Source organism: Taudactylus pleione, unplaced genomic scaffold (assembly GCF_031769625.1).
Source record: "Taudactylus pleione unplaced genomic scaffold, aTauple2 ptg000609l, whole genome shotgun sequence".
NCBI classification, from domain to species: domain Eukaryota; kingdom Metazoa; phylum Chordata; class Amphibia; order Anura; family Myobatrachidae; genus Taudactylus; species Taudactylus pleione.
In genome coordinates, this window is record NW_028285011.1 from 8,345,595 (window position 1) to 8,368,383 (window position 22,789).

A 22,789-nucleotide genomic window follows, 5' to 3' on the forward strand; every position below is an offset into this window, starting at 1 on the left:
ATCAGTCCCTTCGGGGATCTGGATATAGGTCCAACAACTTGGTCCATCTGGACAAGCAATTTTGTGTATTCTCCCTGTACTTATGTGGGATTCTTCTGTGTACTCCGGTTTCCTCCCACAAGCCAAAAATATACTGGTAGCTTAATTGGCTCCCACAAAAAATTTATCCTAGTGTGTACATGTGTTTAGGGCAGTCTAGATGGGCCAAGTGGTTCTTATCTGCTGTAAAATTTCATGTTTCTATGTAACTCTTTAGACTGTCAGATCAGATGTTGCTGTCCCCTTTGTTGCGACTCCATAATCCAAACCGATCCAGAGGGCCCTTTCGGTTGGATATTGGGTACTGGTCTTAACAGTTGCCTGCCTGACAGCACAGGGCTCTTTCTCTATAGGTCTCAGACTATGGTTGGACACTGAATCCACGCTCTCAATCAATATTCTACACTTGAGGGTGGTCAGGACCTTCCTGAAATAGCTCATCATGTGCTACAGGGAAAGCTTGTTGGCATACAGTCGGACTATGCCACAACTGTGGCTTACATAGATTAGCAGGTCATAACAAGGAGTCATCAAAAACTGATGTAGGTGTCTCACACTCTTGTTTGGGCGGAACCTTTGGTTTCTGTCATCTTGGCCATTTGCATTTCCGGGGTGGACGTCTGGGATGTGGACTTTCACAGTTCCACACTTCACCTCAGGGTAAAGCTATTAATTCCAGTCAGTTTTCAATTGATCCATGCCTTGAGGATTGTTAGGGATGCCCAACATAGATTTCATGTTTTCCTGGTCGAACAAGAGGTTCCCTCGTAAGGATCACGCTCAGGGGATCCTTAGGCGGTCTTCATGACTGGAATTATGGCACCTTGGTCCTTAAACTTGGGGTCACTGTTTCCACCTCTATCCATTCTGGCCAGGGTACCTTACCATATTTGTTGGGCAGACTCCAAGTCATACTCAGTTTCCATTGCTCGGTAGATCACCACTATCTGCCTGTCTTCTAGCAGGTCAGTTCTGGCTTCCCACCGGACTCATTGTGCTTGTGCAGTTGTAGCTTCTTGGGCGGTTCGCCATAAAGCCTTGGTTGAGCAGTTGTGCAGAACAAGTGACCTGCTCCTCTGTACATACCTTTACCAAATGTTACAGTTTCCACGCTTTTGGTTCTGGTGACACTAGTTTGGGCATCACGTTTTGTGCATGACTTTGTGTAAAACGTGATTTAGGCTTGCTTTGGGAAGTCCCTGCGTCAGCTCTGCTGTGTCCCCCAGATCAGATGTATGAGGAAATTGGATTTTTTTCACTGTAAAATACTTTCCTCGGAATCCATTTGCGATCCTTCCCTGATTGGTTTAGTTCTATGTTCTGGTTAGTTCCTTGTGACAGAGTTATGGTTGTTCTTCCTCCATATGGCTTTGTTATACAAAAAACTCAGGTTAGGTGGAGGTAGGAGGTATTGTATAAGGAGGGGGAGCGCTGGCTGTAAACTTTACTAGTGCCTACTCCTGTGTCGCCCAGATGGATTACTAGGAAAGGATTTTATGGCGAGTACATAAAAAAAATCCTATTTTCAATATGATTATACTTTAATTTAATTTTTGCATGAAGAGGCTACATTAGTAAATGAACAAATGTAAAAACGTTAAATACACCTCTCACCATCTCAGGTGTATAAACTCTAACAAAGTACTAATCACTATTGTTTGCAGATATTTATTGTGAATTGACACGCATGAAAATGGAAAGAGGTTTGCAGTACATGCAAAATTTAACAGAGTTGTAGGATCACTAGGATCAGATAGCTTTAAATGGAAAAATGTTCTACCAAAATGATTAGATCATTAATTTGGTACTGTACATTTCATCTTATTGTAATGATTGTCACCAACACACATGTTGATTCTTTTACCGTATTCAGATTTCTGTTATCATGATATTGTATATGGACAGTTTAGCATTCTGTGTAAATGTTCACTCTATTTCAGAGTAATGGAGAAAGATCCCTTCCATGCAAATTGTTTACCCGTACATATAGGCACTCTAGTAGAACTGAACAAAGCCAATGGTAAGATTTACTGTATAAGTGCCCTCATTGGGCAACAAAACTGGTATTTTTCCCCCTCTTCATTGAAGTTCATATCATGAACATTATTGTTTTCATTTCAGAACTTTTCTACCTTTCGCATAAACTGGTTGATTTATACCCTAATAATCCGGTAAGTATTCACATATGTTTCCTATTCATACATTGGGAAGCATGCTAGCTGCAGGGAAAACTATACTAGAGGGAAGCATACTAACTGCATGGAAAGTTTGGCTAGAGGGAGGCATGCTATCGCTGCAGGGGAGGCTGACTAGAGAGAAGTATGCTATCTCTGCAGGGAAAGCTGGGCTAGAGGGAAGCATGCTATCGTTGCAGGGGTAGCTGGGCTAGAGGGAAGCATGCTATCACTGCAGGGGAAGCCGGGCTAGAGGGAAGCGTGCTATCACTGCAAGGAAAGCTGGGCTAAAGGGAAGCATGCTATCTCTGCAAGAAAAGCTGGGCTATAGGGAAACTTGCTATCTCAGCAAGGAAAGCTGGGATAGAGGGAAGCGTGCTATCACTGCAGGGGAAGCTGACTAGAGGGAAGCGTGCTATCACTGCAGGGGAAGCTGGGCTAGAGGGAAGCATGCTATTGTTGCAGGGGTAGCTGGGCTAGAGGGAAGCATGCTATCACTGCAGGGGAAGCCGGGCTAGAGAGAAGCGTGCTATCACTGCAAGGAAAGCTGGGCTAAAGGGAAGCATGCTATCTCTGCAAGAAAAGCTGGGCTATAGGGAAACTTGCTATCTCAGCAAGGAAAGCTGGGATAGAGGGAAGCGTGCTATCACTGCAGGGGAAGCTGACTAGAGGGAAGCGTGCTATCACTGCAGGGGAAGCTGGGCTAGAGGGAAGCATGCTATCTCTGCAAGGAAAGCTGGGCTAAAGGGAAGCATGCTATCTCTGCAAGAAAAGCTGGGCTACAGGGAAGCTTGCTATCTCAGCAAGGAAAGCTGGGATAGAGGGAAGCATGCTATCACTGCACGGGAAGCGTGCTATCTCTGCAGGGGAAGCTGGGCTAGAGGGAGGCATGCTATCTCTGCAAGGAAAGCTGGGATAGAGGGAAGTGTGCTATCACTGCAGGGGAAGCTGACTAGAGGGAAGCGTGCTATCACTGCAGGGGAAGCTGGGCTATCTCTGCAAGGAAAGCTGGGCTAGAGAGAAGCATGCTATCTCTGCAAGGAAAGCTGGGCTAGAGGGAAGCATGCTATCTCTGCAAGGAAAGCTGGGCTAGAGGGAAGCATGCTACCTCTGCAAGGAAAGCTGGGCTAAAGGGAAGCATGCTATCTCTGCAAGAAAAGCTGGGCTACAGGGAAGCATGCTATCTCAGCAAGGAAAGCTGGGCTAGAGGGAAGCATGCTATCTCTGCAAGGAAAGCTGGGCTAGAGGGAAGCATGCTATCTCTGCAAGGAAAGCTGGGCTAGAGGGAAGTGTGCTATCACTGCAGGGGAAGCTGGGCTAGATGGAAGTGTGCTATCACTGCAGGGGAAGCTGACTAGAGAGAAGTGTGCTATCTCTGCAAGGAAAGCTGGGCTAGAGGGAAGCTTGCTATCCTCTGCAGGGGAAGCTGGGCTAGAGGGACGCATGCTATCTCTGCAGGGGAAGCCGGGCTAGGGGGAAGCATGCTATCTCTGCAAGGAAAGCTGGGCTAGAGAGAAGCATGCTATCTCAGCAAGGAAAGCTGGGCTAGAGGGAAGCATGCTATCTCTGCAAGGAAAGCTGGGCTAGAGGGAAGTGTGCTATCGCTGCAGGGGAAGCTGGGCTAGATGGAAGTGTGCTATCACTGCAGGGGAAGCTGACTAGAGAGAAGTGTGCTATCTCTGCAAGGAAAGCTGGGCTACAGGGAAGCTTGCTATCCTCTGCAGGAGAAGCTGGGCTAGAGGGACGCATGCTATCTCTGCAGGGGAAGCCGGGCTAGGGGGAAGCATGCTATCTCTGCAAGGAAAGCTGGGCTAGAGGGAAGCATGCTATCTCTGCAAGAAAAGCTGGGCTACAGGGAAACTTGCTATCTCAGCAAGGAAAGCTGGGATAGAGGGAAGCGTGCTATCACTGCAGGGGAAGCTGACTAGAGGGAAGCGTGCTATCACTGCAAGGGAAGCTGGGCTATCTCTGCAAGGAAAGCTGGGCTAGAGGGAAGCATGCTATCTCTGCAAGGAAAGCTGGGCTAGAGGGAAGCGTGCTATCACTGCAGGGGAAGCTGGGCTAGGGGGAAGTGTGCTAAAACTGCAGGGGAAGCTGACTAGCAAGAAGTGTGCTATCTCTGCAAGGAAAGCTGGGCTAGAGGGAAGCGTGCTATCTCTGCAGGGGAAGCTGGGCTAGAGGGAGGCATGCTATCTCTGCAAGGAAAGCTGGGCTAGAGGGAAGCGTGCTATCTCTGCAGGGGAAGCTGGACTAGAGGGAGGCATGCTATCTCTGTAGGGAATGCTGGGCTAGAGGGAAGCGTGCTATCGCTGTAGGGGAAGCTGGGCTAGAGGGAAGCGTGCTATCTCTGCAAGGAAAGCTGGGCTAAAGGGAAGCGTGCTATCGCTGCAGGGGAACCTGACTAGAGAGAAGTGTGCTATCTCTGCAAGAAAAGCTGGGCTAGAGGGAAGTGTGCTATCTCTGCATGGTAAGCTGGGCTAGAGGGAGGCATGCTATCTCTGCAGGGGAAGCTGACTAGAGAGAAGAGTGCTATCTCTGCAAAGAAAGCTGGGATAGAGGGAAGCATCCTATCGCTGCAGGGGAAGCTGACTAGAGAGAAGCGTGCTATCTCTGCAAGAAAAGCTGGGCTAGAGGGAAGTGTGCTATCTCTGTAGGGGAAGCTGGGCTAGAGGGAAGCATGCTATCACTGCAGGGAAAGCTGGGCTAGAGGGAAGCGTGCTATCTCTGCAGGGAAAGCTGGGCTAGAGGGAAGCGTGCTATCACTGCAGGGAAAACTGGGCTAGAGGGAAGCGTGCTATCTCTGCAAGGAAAGCAGGACTAGAGGGAACCGTGCTATCGCTGCAGGTGAAGGTGACTAGAGAGAAGCGTGCTATCTCTGCAGGGAAAGCTGGGCTAGAGGGAAGCGTGCTATCTCTGCAAGGAAAGTTGGGCTAGAGGGAATCGTGCTATCGCTGCAGGGGAAGGTGACTAGAGATAAGCGTGCTATCTCTGCAGGGAAAGCTGGGCTAGAGGAAGGCATGCTATCTCTGCAGGGGAAGCTGACTAGAGAGAAGCGTGCTATCTCCGCAAGGAAAGCTGGGCTAGAGGGAAGTGTGCTATCTCTGCATGGTAAGCTGGGCTAGATGGAGGCATGCTATCTCTGCAGGGGAAGCTGACTAGAGAGAAGAGTGCTATCTCTGCAAGGAAAGCTGGGATAGAGGGAAGTGTGCTATCTCTGCAGGGGAAGCTGGGCTAGAGGGAAGCATGCTATCACTGCAGGGAAAGCTGGGCTAGAGGGAAGCGTGCTATCTCTGCAGGGAAAGCTGGGCTAGAGGGAAGAGTGCTATCTCTGCAAGGAAAGCAGGACTAGAGGGAAGCGTGCTATTGCTGCAGGGGAAGGTGACTAGTGAGAAGCGTGCTATCTCTGCAGGGAAAGCTGGGCTAGAGGGAAGGGTGCTATCTCTGCAGGGTAAGCTGGGCTAGTGGGAGATATGCTATCTCTGCAGGGGAAGCTGACTAGAGAGAAGCGTGCTATCTCCGCAAGGAAAGCTGGGCTAGAGGGAAGTGTGCTATCTCTGCATGGTAAGCTGGGCTAGAGGGAGGCATGCTGTCTCTGCAGGGGAAGCTGACTAGAGAGAAGAGTGCTATCTCTGCAAAGAAAGCTGGGATAGAGGGAAGCATCCTATCGCTGCAGGGGAAGCTGACTAGAGAGAAGCGTGCTATCTCTGCAAGAAAAGCTGGGCTAGAGGGAAGTGTGCTATCTCTGCAGGGGAAGCTAGGCTAGAGGGAAGCATGCTATCACTGCAGGGAAAGCTGGGCTAGAGGGAAGCGTGCTATCTCTGCAGGGAAAGCTGGGCTAGAGGGAAGCGTGCTATCACTGCAGGGAAAGCTGGGCTAGAGGGAAGCGTGCTATCTCTGCAGGGAAAGCTGGGCTAGAGGGAAGCGTGCTATCACTTCAGGGAAAACTGGGCTAGAGGGAAGCGTGCTATCTCTGCAGGGGAAGGTGACTAGAGAGAAGCGTGCTATCTCTGCAGGGAAAGCTGGGCTAGAGGAAGGCATGCTATCTCTGCAGGGGAAGCTGACTAGAGAGAAGCGTGCTATCTCTGCAGGGAAAGCTGGGCTAGAGGGAAGCGTGCTATCTCTGCAAGGAAAGCAGGACTAGAGGGAAGCGTGCTATTGCTCCAGGGGAAGGTGACTAGTGAGAAGCTTGCTATCTCTGAAGGGAAAGCTGGGCTAGAGGGAAGGGTGCTATCTCTGCAGGGTAAGCTGGGCTAGTGGGAGGTATGCTATCTCTGCAGGGGAAGCTGACTAGAGGGAAGCGTGCTATCTCTGCAGGGAAAGCTGGGCTAGAGAGAAGCGTGCTATCTCTGCAGGGAAAGCTGGGCTAGAGGGAAGGGTGCTATCTCTGCAGGGTAAGCTGGGCTAGTGGGAGGTATGCTCTCTCTGCAGGGGAAGCTGACTAGAGGGAGGCATGCTATCTCTGCAGGGGAAGCTGACTAGAGAGAAGAGTGCTATCTCTGCAAAGAAAGCTGGGATAGAGGGAAGCATCCTATCGCTGCAGGGGAAGCTGACTAGAGAGAAGCGTCCTATCTCTGCAAGAAAAGCTGGGCTAGAGGGAAGTGTGCTATCTCTGCAGGGGAAGCTGGGCTAGAGGGAAGCATGCTATCACTGCAGGGGAGGCTGGGCTAGAGGGAAGCGTGCTATCTCTGCAAGGAAAGCTGGGCTAGAGGGAAGCATGCTATCACTGCAGGGGAAGCAGGGCTAGAGAGAAGCGTGCTATCACTGCAGGGAAAGCTGGGCTAGAGGGAAGCGTGCTATCTCTGCAAGGAAAGTTGGGCTAGAGGGAAGCGTGCTATCTCTGCAGGGAAAACTGGACTAGAGGGAAGCGTGCTATCTCTGCAGGGGAAGGTGACTAGAGATAAGCGTGCTATCTCTGCAGGGAAAGCTGGGCTAGAGGAAGGCATGCTATCTCTGCAGGGGAAGCTGACTAGAGAGAAGCGTGCTATCTCCGCAAGGAAAGCTGGGCTAGAGGGAAGTGTGCTATCTCTGCATGGTAAGCTGGGCTAGAGAGAAGCGTGCTATCACTGCAGGGAAAGCTGGGCTAGAGGGAAGCGTGCTATCTCTGCAAGGAAAGCTGGGCTAGAGGGAAGCGTGCTATCTCTGCAGGGAAAGCTGGGCTAGAGGGAAGCGTTCTATCTCTTCAAGGAAAGCAGGGCTAGAGGGAAGTGTGCTATCGCTGCAGGGGAAGGTGACTAGAGAGAAGCGTGCTATCTCCGCAAGGAAAGCTGGGCTAGAGGGAAGTGTGCTATCTCTGCATGGTAAGCTGGGCTAGAGAGAAGCATGCTATCACTGCAGGGTAAGCTGGGCTAGAGGGAGGCATGCTATCTTTGCAGGGGAAGATGACTAGAGGGAGGCGTGCTATCTCTGCAGGGAAAGCTGGGCTAGAGGGAAGGGTGCTATCTCTACAGGGGAAGCTGACTAGAGGGAAGCGTGCTATCTCTGCAAGAAAAGTTGGGTTAGAGGGATACGTGCTATCTCTGCAAGGAAAGCTGACTAGAGGGAGGCATGCTATCACTGCAAGGAAAGCTGGGCTAGAGGGAAGCATGCTATCGCTGCAGGGGAAGCTGACTAGAGGGAAGCATGCTATCACTGCAAGGAAAGCTGGGCTAGAGGGAAGAGTGCTATCTCTACAGGAAAGTTGGACTATAGGAAAGTGTGCTATTTCTGCTGGAAAATCTGGGCTAGACTCGGAACTGTGCTAATTGAAGGGAAAACTGGGCAAGAGAGAAGCAGGGTGACATAAGCATGGCATAAGTCCTATACTATTTAGCAATTAATAGATGCTAAATAATAACACATGTATTTTTTCGCGACCCAAGGAAAAAAAAAGTTACTTTTATTATCGGAAATATGTGCAAACAGAATACCATTGATAGACATAGATTAAGTTAATATCATCAAGTTAGTATTAAAGTTAGAAGGTTCCAGTAAGAACCATGTCAACATATTGTACCTAGATGTCTATATGGCCAAAATGTCAACATTCAAAATATAGGTATCTGCACATAGTTTAACCTGCAGTCAAAATATAGGTATGTCTACCTTTTGTATGTTAAAATGTTGACTTTCAAAGACCTGCCTATATTCTGACCATGTCTATATTTTGACTGTCTACATTATGTCCCCATCGACATTGACTGTCTGCATATTGATTACCGACACGTAGTCCATGTCGACATTTAAATGTCTTCAGAAAGTACCTGTCAACATTATGGTGTCTATATTATGATTGTCTATTTTCTCAATGTCGATATAATATACCACGGTGTAAACTGGTGAGCAATAAGCAGCCCTCCAGCTGACTGGGGAACTGCACGTCCCAGCATGCCTGCCACAGTTTTGCTATTTGGTCATGCTGAAACCGTTGCAGGACATGCTGGGATGTGTAGTTCAACAGCAGCTGGGGGGCCGTTCTGCCACCCATGGGGACGTATGCTGACTGCAGAGAAAGCTGGGCAAATAATTATGCAAATAAATACAAGATGACACCACTGCTGAACACACCCATGAGAATCTCTATAAATACCATACCAGTGGGAAACTTTAATGTTGGAAATACAATACTGCAATTGTGGATAGATACAATAATTAGAATTATTCTGGTGTATTTCTGTTATAATAGGGTAACATATTTCTGATACTTCTAAAAGCTTTAAAATTCATAAATGTGTTGGGCTTCTGGGAGACCTTGGCAAACAACAATGTGGTGGTACCTTGTTGGGAACATTTATCTGTTTATCAGTAAAAAAAATAATCATAAAATAAAATAGTTTAATTAAGAATGCAGAGATCATGGTGCTGTTTTGATGGTAGCGGGGGAAAACATGAATGTAGAACAGGGGTGGGCAATTAGCGTCCCTCCAGCTGCTGCTGAACTACAATTCCCAGCATGCCTTGCAACAGTTTTAGCATGGCCAAATAGAAAAACTTTGGCAAGGCATGGTGGGATGTGTAGTTCTTCAACAACTGGGGGGCCGCTTATTGTCCACCCCTAATGTAGAAAGTTTTATTAATCAATGTGTTTTTCTTGCTGGCTTCAGGTGTCCTGGTTTGCAGTAGGTTGTTATTATCTCATGGTGGGGCATAAAAATGAACATGCCAGGAGATATCTCAGGTGGGAAATGCCTTAATTCTTACTTTATTACATTGTTTCCGAATGGAGTCCTTCACATGTGAGGCTGTTAATTCATAAAGCATCAGTGTATATGTATATTGTTCACCAACTAATGTGCTGTTATCACGGTCTTTTATAGATTTACTATTATTGTACACACCTATACATTTCACTAAAATACTGATGTGTTGTATTACAGCAAAGCCACCACATTAGAGAGAAGCTATGGTCCTGCTTGGATTGCGTATGGACATTCATTTGCAGTGGAAAGTGAACACGACCAGGCAATGGCTGCTTATTTCACTGCAGCACAGCTGATGAAAGGGTATGATTATTAATCACTGGCCAGGAGATGGTGATAACCCGGTTTAGGACTTGCAGATTATAATCCCATTTCCAGAGCACAATTAAATTTCTATAATTTTATATTTTTTTTATTTTCTCTCTAGGTCTGTTTTGCACATTTATTTCTTAAGGGACTTTTTAGCAAATGTCACACTTTTCCTATTTCTTAGCTTTTACAACATAAACGAGTACTTATAACGTGCGCGCACACACAGTTTAGTGAATATAACATGCACCTGCCCTGAAGCTCCGGCTTCATTTGGTTGGCCAGCCTCAGTAAGTCCCCCGCCTACAGCTGGTTTTTACCACCATACTAAAAACTCAGTGTCATTAAGTTGGAATTGAGTCGCTGAAACAGAGCTTTGCACTGCTGAGTCCAAAGCCAGCAGGATAAAGACTGGCTACAGCTAGCAAACTGATGATGACAGGAGCTTGAGCACAGGCAATTGCTATATACTAGACATTTTTGACCTGATGCAGAGTTTGTGGGAAATCGGGCGTATGTACTCCCTCACTGCATGCACCAAAATAAATTCAGTACAAAACAAATAAAAGGTTGTGTATAACTTAAAGCAGCATATGTTAATAGCACTATATAAGTTGAGAAGCCACATAGTGTATAATTAACGTGCTGGTTTATTACATTCTCTAGCTTGCCATCAGTATACACTGGATCCAGTCAATATCCCGACTGTCAGGATGCCAGCTAATAGAATCCTGATACCTGTCAGATTCCCGGTGCCGGCATCCCAACAGTACTGGGTTAGGGGTGGGTTAGGGGTTAGGAACTAGGGGGAGGGTTAGGTTTAGGGAGCGGGGAGGGGGAGGTTGGGTTTAGGCACTAGGGGAGGAACATTAGGTTCAGGCATTCGGGAGGAAAGGTTAGGGTAGGGAGAGGGGGAGGGTTAGGATACTGACCGACAAGTGTCTGTATCCTAAACATGTTGGGATGCCGGCATCAGGATTTTGACCGCTGGATCCCGAGCACTGGCATCTCATACCCAACCCGTATACTTCTATCAAAATATGCTGCTTTAACTACAAACTGATCACCTGAAAGGATTCTAATAAAGTTTATCTGCTGACTGACACTAATTATTATTAACCAGTGGTGGATTTTACCTATTTACACCGCTGTAGCGGTTTCTTCTTTCTCCATAGGACACAGGCTTTACGCTTGGTATAGGTTGGTGGAAAGGAGTCTGAGCACCACAGTTAACTTTGTCAGGCGCACCCCAGGCTCCTCCGTCCCTCACCCCTTGCCACAGGCTACCTCAGTGTTAGTGTGGTGCGGGCCCTCCGGATTTATGTAGACAGAACAAAGGACCTGCGTAAGACAGATGCTCTCTTTGTCCTGTATGAGTTTCACAAACGGGCTTGGTCAGCAACTTAGCAGACGCTGGCCAGATGGATCCGTTTGACTACTCGCCACGCTCATTCTTTGGCGGATCTTCCTGCACTGGCTGTGGTGAGGGCTCATTCACCCTGTCGGTGGGAACTTGCAATGGGCAGTAAGATGTGGTGCTTCTGCGGAGCAGCTGTCTAAGACGGCCATGTGGTCTTCTACCAATATGTTCCTGAAATGTTACCCTTTTGATACCTTTGCCACACCTGATGCGGCTTGTGGTCAGAGTTCTCAGCGCAGCCCAGGAGCGTCCCCTCCCGTAGGGGATTAGTTTTAGGACGTCCCAGCATAAAGCCTGTGTCCCCTATGGAGGAAGAAGAAAAGGCGATTTATGTGCTTACCTGTTAAATCCTTTCTTAGATTCCATAGGGGACACAGGGCTCCCACCATTTTGCACCTGGCTTGTGGAGCTTTGCTCTGTTTTTCGGTTCTCCTGGTCACATGTCTTGAGCGCTTGGACCTGAGTACATGCCGGTCTTTCTTCTTCTCCTTCTTGCTCCTTGTCTTAGGCTTGTTAACTTAACTAAGGTAGCCTGTGGGATATAGGGGGAAGGAGGAGCCTGGGTTGTGCCTGACAAAATTAACTGTGTGGTGCCCAGACTCCTTTCCACCAACCTATACCCAGCGTAAACCATGTGTCCCCTATGGAATCCATGGAACCCATATGTATCCCGCCACTCATCTCATGCATAACAGCGTTTCCGAACACCGCATGTTCGAAGAAAGTCACAAAGAACCGCTCTCCTGGTAAGAGCTGTTCTTTGCGATAGAAGGATTTCTGGGTCCAGTTCCAGAATGTTACCAGAAAGATATATAAATAAAAATTAGACTGATAAATATGATGTGGACCCAGATCTATGACATCTACATTCCCTCCATTTATATTTAGAAGAAGATTTCACCAAAGTTTAGATCAACCATGATCTAAGCGTCAGAAAGAGAAATCGAGGGGTCCTGGGAATATACGCGAGTCTCATACCATAACGTGTTCCTAAAACTGTTGCAGATCTGTTCTTTATGTGAGTGGGAGAGGATATCTATGTAACTCTCCCATGTCTCAAAAAAGCTTTCAGTAGTCCTCTCCTTTTGTAGTGAGGCCGTCAACTATTCCATACCAACACATGAAAGAGTTTGTCTGAAAATGGAGGGGGATGGGTTGTATCCACAATTGGAGAATAAATTTTTTTACCCTCAGGTAAAATACCAAAAATTGCCCATTTGAGGGGATAGGGGTAAGCAATTAACTAAGTGACGGTAGACATAGCCCCATACCTGAATCCAGAATTTGTTCGCATTTGCACCAGTCTATAATTAGTGTAAATGGTACGCCTGGAAACAGACTTTAGCCCATTTCTGCATAGGCTGCAGCTCCGTCATCATGCCCTGACTGAGCTCTGCCTAGTTACAGCCTACTTACACTTCCCCAGTCATAAGTAGAGATGCCATTGAAATGCGTCGGTCTCTGTATCACTCGAGCTCGTATATGCTCTGATACCCTTTCCCAATAAGAGTATACACAAATCTGTATCAGCCCAGGCTGCTGGCTATTTATTACTAAATAGAGGTGGTCTTTATTGCATAGTTAACTGCTAATGGGAAATAAAACACCATGATTGTCTTTGAGTAAAATGTTTGTTTGATGTAAGATTGCTATTTATTTTATTATATTTAAATGGGGACTTTTCTTTGAAAAGGAAATTCAGTATTTACACTTTGCAGCCCAAGGCTGCAGATGGCATCCAATACAGAAGCTGTGTCTGTGTGTGACAATGAAATACAACGAGGGAACTCACAATTGTTTATGTTCTCTTGCTGCAGTGTTTTACATTGTTGTCTTGGATTTTGTACACTGAATTAGTGCAGAGAACGGTACACGGGATTGGATACATTTTACCTGATTAGTATCTTTGGGAGACCTTGCAGTACAATGAAAACAAATTGTTTGCTTTGCCCATTACAGTATTGATTTGCTCAGTGAACACATGCTCCCATGCCACCCGCCATGCTCTTTTTTTATAACTACAGAATCGATTCTTCAGCAAATGCTTTAAAATTGTTATTCTCCGCTTTGTTTTTTTCAGATGCCATTTACCAATGTTATATATTGGACTTGAGTATGGGCTGACCAATAACTCTAAGTTGGCAGAGAGATTTTTTAGCCAGGCCTTGAGTATCGCACCAGAAGATCCATTTGTTATGCATGAAGTTGGCGTGGTGGCATTTCAAAACGGAGAGTACGTATGAAAGTAACTTGTTACGTTATCACAAGCAATTGGACATATTATTCACTTGTTTTGCTGTGTATAAAAGGCTGGATCTGGTAGAACTAACATTTCCAAGCTCCTATAGTAGCAGGTTTTCATTTGCACTATTGATACTAGGGGTGAGCGGGTTCGGATTTCTGAAATCCGAACCCCCCCGAGCCCCCCCGATCCGAGTCCGATCCGAGTCAGGCTCAACTTTTCCCTCCTGACTCGGATCTGAAATCGAGGCAAAACGTCATCATCCCGCCTTCCGGGTCTCGCGGGTTTTGGATCCTATATAAGGTACCCGCGTCGGCGCCATTTTCTCACTCGGCTGTGGACAGTGAAGAGGGAGGGTGGGAGTTAGGGCTGTGTAGTGTAGTGTAGTGTAGTGCTGCTGTTGTCCACTACTTCAAAGTCCATAGGGGCTGGCTGTGTTGTGCTGTGCTGCTGTTGTTAATAGGGGCTGTGTCCACTACTTCAAAGTCCATAGGGGCTGGCTGGACTGTGTTGTGCAGTCAGTTCTCCATAGGGGCTGTGTCCACTCCAAAGTCCTGTGCAGTGTCCCAGTCCTAAAGGAGTGCTGTAGTGTTGTCCAGGGGGTGCTCTGTCCATCAGGGGTGCTCCCCCCAAGTGCTAAAAAAATAATATATTTTCTGTGTTTGTGAATTGTGTGCGCAGTAGCCGCACGTGCATCAACAAAGTAGTGCCAAGCGTGCGCCTGTGTCATAAGTAAAGGGCCGGCTGGCTTGACCGTTAAAGGGTGCTGTAACCCCCGAAAGTACACTCCAGTCCAAACCAAAAAAAAATTATTTTCTGTGTTTGTGAATTGTGTGCGCAGTAGCCGCACGTGCATCAACAAAGTAGTGCCAAGCGTGCGCCTGTGTCATAAGTAAAGGGCCGACTGGCTTGACCGTTAAGGGTGCTGTAACCCCCGAAAGTACACTCCAGTCCAAACCAAAAAAAAAATTATTTTCTGTGTTTGTGAATTGTGTGCGCAGTAGCCGCACGTGCATCAACAAAGTAGTGCCAAGCGTGCGCCTGTGTCATAAGTAAAGGGCCGGCTGGCTTGACCGTTAAGGGTGCTGTAACCCCCGAAAGTACACTCCAGTCCAAACCAAAAAAAAAATTATTTTCTGTGTTTGTGAATTGTGTGCGCAGTAGCCGCACGTGCATCAACAAAGTAGTGCCAAGCGTGCACCTGTGTCATAAGTAAAGGGCCGGCTGGCTTGACCGTTAAGGGTGCTGTAACCCCCGAAAGTACACTCCAGTCCAAACCAAAAAAAAAATTATTTTCTGTGTTTGTGAATTGTGTGCGCAGTAGCCGCACGTGCATCAACAAAGTAGTGCCAAGCGTGCGCCTGTGTCATAAGTAAAGGGCCGGCTGGCTTGACCGTTAAAGGGTGCTGTAACCCCCAAAGTACACTCCAGTCCAAACCAAAAAAAAAATTATTTTCTGTGTTTGTGAATTGTGTGTGCAGTAGCCGCACGTGCATCAACAAAGTAGTGCCAAGCGTGCGCCTGTGTCATAAGTAAAGGGCCGGCTGGCTTGACCGTTAAAGGGTGCTGTAACCCCCAAAGTACACTCCAGTCCAAACCAAAAAAAAAATTATTTTCTGTGTTTGTGAATTGTGTGCGCAGTAGCCGCACGTGCATCAACAAAGTAGTGCCAAGCGTGCGCCTGTGTCATAAGTAAAGGGCCGGCTGGCTTGACCGTTAAAGGGTGCTGTAACCCCCAAAGTACACTCCAGTCCAAACCAAAAAAAATATTATTTTCTGTGTTTGTGAATTGTGTGCGCAGTAGCCGCACGTGCATCAACAAAGTAGTGCCAAGCGTGCGCCTGTGTCATAAGTAAAGGGCCGGCTGGCTTGACCGTTAAAGGGTGCTGTAACCCCCGAAAGTACACTCCAGTCCAAACCAAAAAAAATTATTTTCTGTGTTTGTGAATTGTGTGCGCAGTAGCCGCACGTGCATCAACAAAGTAGTGCCAAGCGTGCGCCTGTGTCATAAGTAAAGGGCCGGCTGGCTTGACCGTTAAAGGGTGCTGTAACCCCCAAAGTACACTCCAGTCCAAACCAAAAAAAAATTATTTTCTGTGTTTGTGAATTGTGTGCGCAGTAGCCGCACGTGCATCAACAAAGTAGTGCCAAGCGTGCGCCTGTGTCATAAGTAAAGGGCCGGCTGGCTTGACCGTTAAAGGGTGCTGTAACCCCCAAAGTACACTCCAGTCCAAACCAAAAAAAATATTATTTTCTGTGTTTGTGAATTGTGTGCGCAGTAGCCGCACGTGCATCAACAAAGTAGTGCCAAGCGTGCGCCTGTGTCATAAATAAAGGGCCGGCTGGCTTGACCGTTAAAGGGTGCTGTAACCCCCAAAGTACACTCCAGTCCAAACCAAAAAAAAAATTATTTTCTGTGTTTGTGAATTGTGTGCGCAGTAGCCGCACGTGCATCAACAAAGTAGTGCCAAGCGTGCGCCTGTGTCATAAGTAAAGGGCCGGCTGGCTTGACCGTTAAAGGGTGCTGTAACCCCCAAAGTACACTCCAGTCCAAACCAAAAAAAATATTATTTTCTGTGTTTGTGAATTGTGTGCGCAGTAGCCGCACGTGCATCAACAAAGTAGTGCCAAGCGTGCGCCTGTGTCATAAGTAAAGGGCCGGCTGGCTTGACCGTTAAAGGGTGCTGTAACCCCCGAAAGTACACTCCAGTCCAAACCAAAAAAAAATTATTTTCTGTGTTTGTGAATTGTGTGCGCAGTAGCCGCACATGCATCAACAAAGTAGTGCCAAGAGTGCGCCTGTGTCATAAGTAAAGGGCCGGCTGGCTTGACCGTTAAAGGGTGCTGTAACCCACAAAGTACACTCCAGTCCAAACCAAAAAAAAAATTATTTTCTGTGTTTAGCCGCACGTATATATCAAATCGATATAACATAAATGGAGGACCAAACTTTCTCCGATAAAAATAAAATAGAGAAAGATCAAGAACCACTTCCTCCTAGTGCTGAAGCTGCTGCCACTAGTCATGACATAGACGATAACATGCCATCAACGTCGTCTGCCAAGGCCGATGCCCAATGTCATAGTAGAGGGCACATACAATCCCAAATGGCAAAGTTCAGGAAAATGACCTTGAAAAAGACATTTAAATCAGCTGAAGAGAAACGTAAACTTGCCAATATGCCATTTACGACACGGAGTGGCAAGGAACGGCTAAGGTCGATCCCTAGTATGTTCATGACTAGTGGTTCAGCTTCACATGACGATGGAAGCCCTCCTCCCACTAAAAAAATCTAAAGAGTTAAGCTGGCAAAAGCACAGCGAAGAACTGTGCTTTCTAAGAAGATATCACAAATCCCCAAGGAGAGTCCAAGTGTGGTGGTGGTTGCGATGCCTGACCTTCCCAGCACTGGACGGGAAGAGGTGGCTCTTTCCACCATTTGCACGCCCCCTGCAAGTGCTGAAAGGAGCACCCACAGTCCACTTGCTGATATGCAAATTGAAGATGTCACTGTTGAAGTACAACAGGATGAGGATACTGGTGTAGCTGGCGCTGAGGAGGAAGTTGGCGAGGAGGATTCTGATGGTGATGTGGTTTGTTTAAATCAGGCTCCGGGGGAGACAGTTGTTGTCCGTGGGATGAAAAAGCCCATCACGGTCATGCCTGGGCAGAAGACCAAACATTCCACCTCTTTGGTCTGGCAATATTTCTATCCAAATCCGGACAACAACTGTCTTGCCATATGTACCATATGTAAAGGTGAAATAAGTAGGGGTAGGGACGTCAACCACCTAGGAACATCCTCCCTTATACGGCACCTGCAGCGCGTTCATAAAAAGTTACTGTCAAGTTCAGAAACTTTGGCTAAGACCGTAAGCAGTCCAGGGACACCTAAATCCCGTTGTCCTGTTGTATCCAAGCGCCTGCAAACCACACCGTCAACTCCCTCCTCGTCAATTTCCTCCTTAGTCAGGATCGGAAGTAGTCCTGCAGGCCATGTCACTGGCATGACTGACTCTCCTATCCGGGATTCCTCTGGAGGATCCTGCATTGCTACGCCTACTGCTGCCGCTGCTGCTGTTGCTGCTGCTGGGAGTCGTTCATCATCCCAGAGAGGAAGTAGGAACACCACTACTTTTACTAAACAATTGACCCTCCAACAGTCCTTAGCGAGGAGGATGAAGTATGACAGCAGTCATCCTGAAGCAAAACGTATAACTGAGGCCTTGACTGCTATGTTGGTGTTAGACGTGCGTCCGGTATCCGCCATTAGTGCAGTGGGATTTAGACAATTGATGGAGGTAGTGTGTCCCCGGTTCCAAATCCCGTCTAGATTCCACTTCACTAGGCAGGCGATACCGAGACTGTACAGAAATGTCAGAAAAAGTGTACTCAGTGTCCTGAAAAATGCCGTTGTACACAATGTCCACTTAACCACGGACATGTGGACAAGTGGAACAGGGCAGACTAAGGACTATATGACTGTGACAGCCCACTGGGTAGATGTATCACCTTACGCAGCAACAGCAGCAGCGTCACCAGTAGCAGCATCTCAGAAACGCCAGCTCGTTACAAGGCAGGCTACGCTGTGTATCACCGGTTTCAGTAAGAGGCACACCGCCGACAACCTCTTAGAGAAACTGAGGGAAATCATCGCCCAGTGGCTTACCCCACTTAGACTCTCCTGGGGATTTGTGATATCTGACAACGCCACCAATATTGTGCGGGCATTACATCTGGGCAAATTCCAGCACGTCCCATGTTTTGCTCACACAATAAACTTGGTGGTGCAGAATTTTCTGAAAAGCGACAGGGGCGTGCAGGAGACGCTTTGGTTGGCCCGAAAAATTTCTGGCCACTTTCGCCATTCAGCGACTGCGTGCCGAAGACTGGAGCGCCAGCAAACACTCTTGAACCTGCCCCGCCATCACCTGAAGCAAGAGGTTGTGACGCGGTGGAACTCAACCCTCTATATGCTTCAGAGGATGGAGGAGCAGCAAAAGGCCATACAAGCCTATACATCCACCTATGACATAGGCAAAGGAGGGGGTATGCACCTGACTCAAGCGCAGTGGAGAATGATTTCCGTGTTGTGCAAGGTTCTCCAGCCCTTCAAACTTGCCACACGTGAAGTCAGTTCAGACACAGCCAGCTTGAGTCAGGTCATTCCCCTCATCAGGCTTTTGCAGAAGCAGCTGGAGAAAGTGAAGGAGGAGCTAAGACGGAGCGATTCCGCTCGGCATGTGGGACTTGTGGATGAAGCCCTTCATTCGCTTTGCCAGGATTCCAGGGTGGTCAATCTGTTGAAATCAGACCACTACATTTTGGCCACCGTGCTTGATCCTAGGTTTAAAGCCTATGTGGTGTCTCTCTTTCCGGCCGACACAAGCCTGCAGAGGTGCAAAGACCTGCTGGTGAACACACTGTCAGCTGAAGCGGAACGTGACACGTCAACGGCTCCTTCTTCATTTTCTCCCGCAACTGGGGCTGCCAGGAAAAAACTTAGGTATCCTAAGCAACCCGCTGGCGGTGATGCAGGGCAGGCAGGACCAAGTTTGGACATCTGGTCCGGACTGAAGGACCTGGCAACAATTTCTGACATGTCTACTGTCACTGCATATGATACTGTCACCATTGACAGAATGGTGGAGGATTACATCGGTGACAGCATCCAAGTAGGCATGTCAGACAGTCCATACCTGTACTGGCAGGAAAAAGAGGCAATTTGGAGGCCCCTGTACAAGCTGGCTCTATTTTACCTGAGTTGCCCCCCCTCCAGTGTGTACTCCGAAAGAGTGTTTAGTGCAGCCGGGAACCTTGTCAGCGAAAGGCGTAGGAGGTTGCTTCCACAGAATGTGGAGAAGATGATGTTCATCAAAATGAATTATCAGCTCTTCCAGGGAGACCAGCCTCCAGAAGGTACAGAGGGACCTGTGGTGGTGGATTCAAGTGGGGACGAGTTAATACTTTGTGAGGATGAGGATGTACACACTGAAGAGGGTGAGGAATCGGTGGATGAGGAGGATGAGGATGACATCTTGCCTCCGTAGAGCCAGTTTGTGCAGGGACACATTAATTGCCAGCTTGTTTTGTGGGGGCCCAAACGAACCAATCATTTCAGCCACAGTTGTGTGGCAGACCCTGGCGCTGAAATGATTGATTTGTTAAAGTGTGCATGTCCTGTTTATACAACATAAGGGTGGGTGGGAGGGCCCAAGGACAATTCCATCTTGCACTTCTTTTTTTTCTTTGCATTATGTACAGTTTGGGGCCTAGTTTTTCTAACTGCCATCCTGTCTGCCACTGCAGTGTCACTCCTAGATGGGTCACGTGTTTGTGCCGCCCACTCGTGTCGCTTAGCATAGTCATCCAGCTACCTCGGTGCAACCTTTTGGACATGAAAACACTATTGTGAGGTGTGAGGTGTTCAGAATAGACTGGAAATGAGTGGAAATTAAGGTTATTGAGGTTAATAATAGCATAGGAGCAGAGAAACCAACAAATTCTGTGATTTTAGCTGTTTTTATGCTTTTTAAAAAAAAAATACAGATCCAAAACACAAAACCCAGAACCCAAAACACGGAAGGGTGGTTTTGGCAAAACCAATCCAGATCCAAAACACGAAGAAAGATCCAGATCCAAAACCAAAACACAAAACACGAAAAGTGGCCGGTGCACACCCCTAATTGATACATAGCATTATAAGCTGTACGCCTCATAGTCACATTGAGGACTATCACTGCTAGAGATCTCTACTAATATCTTCAACATTGCTTCTTCTTTTTGCCATGCAGCTGGAAAACTGCTGAGAAATGGTTCTTAGAAGCGCTAGAAAAAATCCGAGCCATTGGAAACGAGGTAATGTTGTATCATCTGGCAGATGGTGGTGGTCATCTAATTCCAGACATATACATGGGAAAAGGGCCAATACCGGTCACTTGCTCTGGAAGTAATGCACAGGGGCAAATCATGATCTGGTTCAACAGGGAATATACTTAAGACCTGTTTCATGATATGCCAACTAGGACAATATTTTGTAGTCTCCACCTTCTGTTTCTTGTCATGTATGTAATGTGTTTGTGTCATGTCATGATCCCCTCAATGTGCATTGCTGTGTAATATGTTAGTGCTTTGTAAATAAAAAAGCTAATGGGTCATTCCATGAAATATAGGACACAATACATGACAATTATATTTCACATAACTGCTAATATTTTATTATATTTATGCTGCTGAAAGATCATAGTATATTAATGTAACTGTCACAGTGACTTCAGATGATGTAGTCAACGTTGGTGACTGGTTCTATGTTGAATACTTATGTCTCCCTTCAACCTTTGGTATCTTTCATATTGATAAAATGTGCACGAACACATAGTACTGTGGTTTTAATGAATGCTCTGGCATCACTCTAAGCATTAAGACCACAATGATGCCTTTATTAAGCCATAATAATTGAAATCATTTCAGTCATTTCAAACGCTTTCTTCTTACTGACTGTTTATTTGCACTTGGAAGGGTTTGATTACTTAGCTCAATGAGAGACATTTGTAAATGCCTGTTCAGTAGCTAGTCCTCAAAGTTTATTAAGAATGTAATGATATCCGAGTGTAAACAGTGCTTCATAATGCCCCACCTCCAATGTTGTCTTTGTCTAATGATCATTTATTCCAAGAAACAGGAAATTTACAATTCTGTGCTTTTTCATTTCCCATCATAGTAGAGGCCAAACCTTCAAATTATTTAATGCATATATTTGTGTAATAAAACTATTTAAATAGCTTCCAAAACAAAAAAATAGCCGGGTTAGCTTGTCCAAACCAAGTCCTTTTGGAATGAGACATCTGTATATTTTCTTGTCTTCTCTCTCTCTCTTCCGTTCACTTTGAGGCTGCATCGTGTATGCCTGTAGAACGTTACACTTGAGATGGATTCAGGTACTTAATGAATGCACCATACACATCATGTGAAAATGATGTAACTAATCCCTGTGGAGATGAACAGTGTTAATATTTATCACAAAAACAGAACTGCAGCATTGTACGAAGAGCAGATAATACATTCCTATTAAAAGCTGTAAACCCCCTTTGCTTTGCAGGTTACAGTTGACAAGTGGGAACCTTTACTAAACAACTTGGGTCATGTACGCCGAAAACTCAAGTAAGTAAATTAGGTAAATCAATTAAGGTGCACTGGCTGCATATTATATTTCTGTCTTCTGTGGGCTCAGTGTGAACATTATGCTAGTGCAAAACTACTCATCGACATGAATGGCAATAAAGTGATTATAGGCTAAATCAACCAGAATACTAATAGTATTATACAGTACACATAGTATCAAACTGTATATGACACTAGACTATAACAGTTCCTACTGATCACTTGAGATTTATTTATTAACTGTTATTGTTATCTGTTGTACTAATGGTTATTTTATATTTTGGGGATTATGATGTTAACATAAACCTCTTCCAGGAATAACGTTCTAGGAGGTATTTAAGTAATACGTTTTAAAAATATCCTTATATTTGAACAGAGTCTTGAGTGTTGATTTTGAAAGTAAATCCCCACCACAGTATAGCCTAAGTATATAGGAGAAGCCTGTTTTCTTTCCTTTTTTAAGCCTCTATGGTCACATTATTTATATTTAAATTTTAGAAGTGGCAATGTTTCACTTGGTTTTGTGTGTATGAATTGTGTTTGTTCCCTTGGCAGAAAGTATGATGATGCTTTGGAATACCATCGGCAAGCCCTGGTTCTAATACCACAGAATGCCTCCACCTATTCTGCCATTGGATATGTGCACAGTTTAATGGGAAATTTTGAAAGTGCAATTGATTATTTTCATACGGTAAACTTTTATCTTTCAAACATATAAGTTTTGTCTAGGTTTTGGGACAAAATGTTTATTATTCACAGCAATATATATAATTATATTTAGAAGCCATTTTAAGTATAAAATGTAATGGATGTAAGGGTTGTTAGAAATGTAAGATCATTTGTTACTCACCTGTATGCCTCTACCCTCTGTGTGTCTCTACCCTCTGTATGGCTCTCTTCTGAAGTGGGTGGGGAAAAATAACTTGTTGCTGATTTATCAGAACATTTACAGCAACATAGAGTTTTTCAGAATTATGAGTGTGTTAATCTTGTGGGAGGCAATGATCTTATTCATTCAAGTGAGGGCAGGGCTGCGTATGACAAGGACATGATGTGAGAGAAGGCATGGAGGTAAATAGTAAGCCACAGACTAATAGTGGCAATAGAACAAGCTGGGTCCCCAGTAGCATCTATTGGCAGTGTGAGGCTCCAGTTAATCTTATGTTAGGAACTTCTTGTTAAAATTTGCCTCTATATAAAACATCTATGTAATATAATTTAACATTATGGTCTGGATTCAATTAGCCACAGTAATTAACCGCGGGCTAAT

The 22,789-nt window shown here is 46.2% G+C and overlaps 1 protein-coding gene across 1 annotated transcript in view; it reads left to right on the plus strand.

Annotated features, from left to right (window-relative positions):
* Positions 1-22,789, plus strand: part of CDC16 (cell division cycle 16) — an 82,019-nt gene that overhangs the window by 53,947 nt on the left and 5,283 nt on the right. Inside the window, exons 9-16 of the mRNA XM_088454144.1 lie at positions 1,980-2,059; positions 2,161-2,210; positions 9,293-9,366; positions 9,566-9,691; positions 13,198-13,350; positions 20,154-20,217; positions 21,458-21,519; positions 22,075-22,210. Of these exons, the coding sequence (XP_088310270.1) occupies positions 1,980-2,059; positions 2,161-2,210; positions 9,293-9,366; positions 9,566-9,691; positions 13,198-13,350; positions 20,154-20,217; positions 21,458-21,519; positions 22,075-22,210 (745 nt within the window). The remainder of the gene's footprint in view (positions 1-1,979; positions 2,060-2,160; positions 2,211-9,292; positions 9,367-9,565; positions 9,692-13,197; positions 13,351-20,153; positions 20,218-21,457; positions 21,520-22,074; positions 22,211-22,789) is intronic.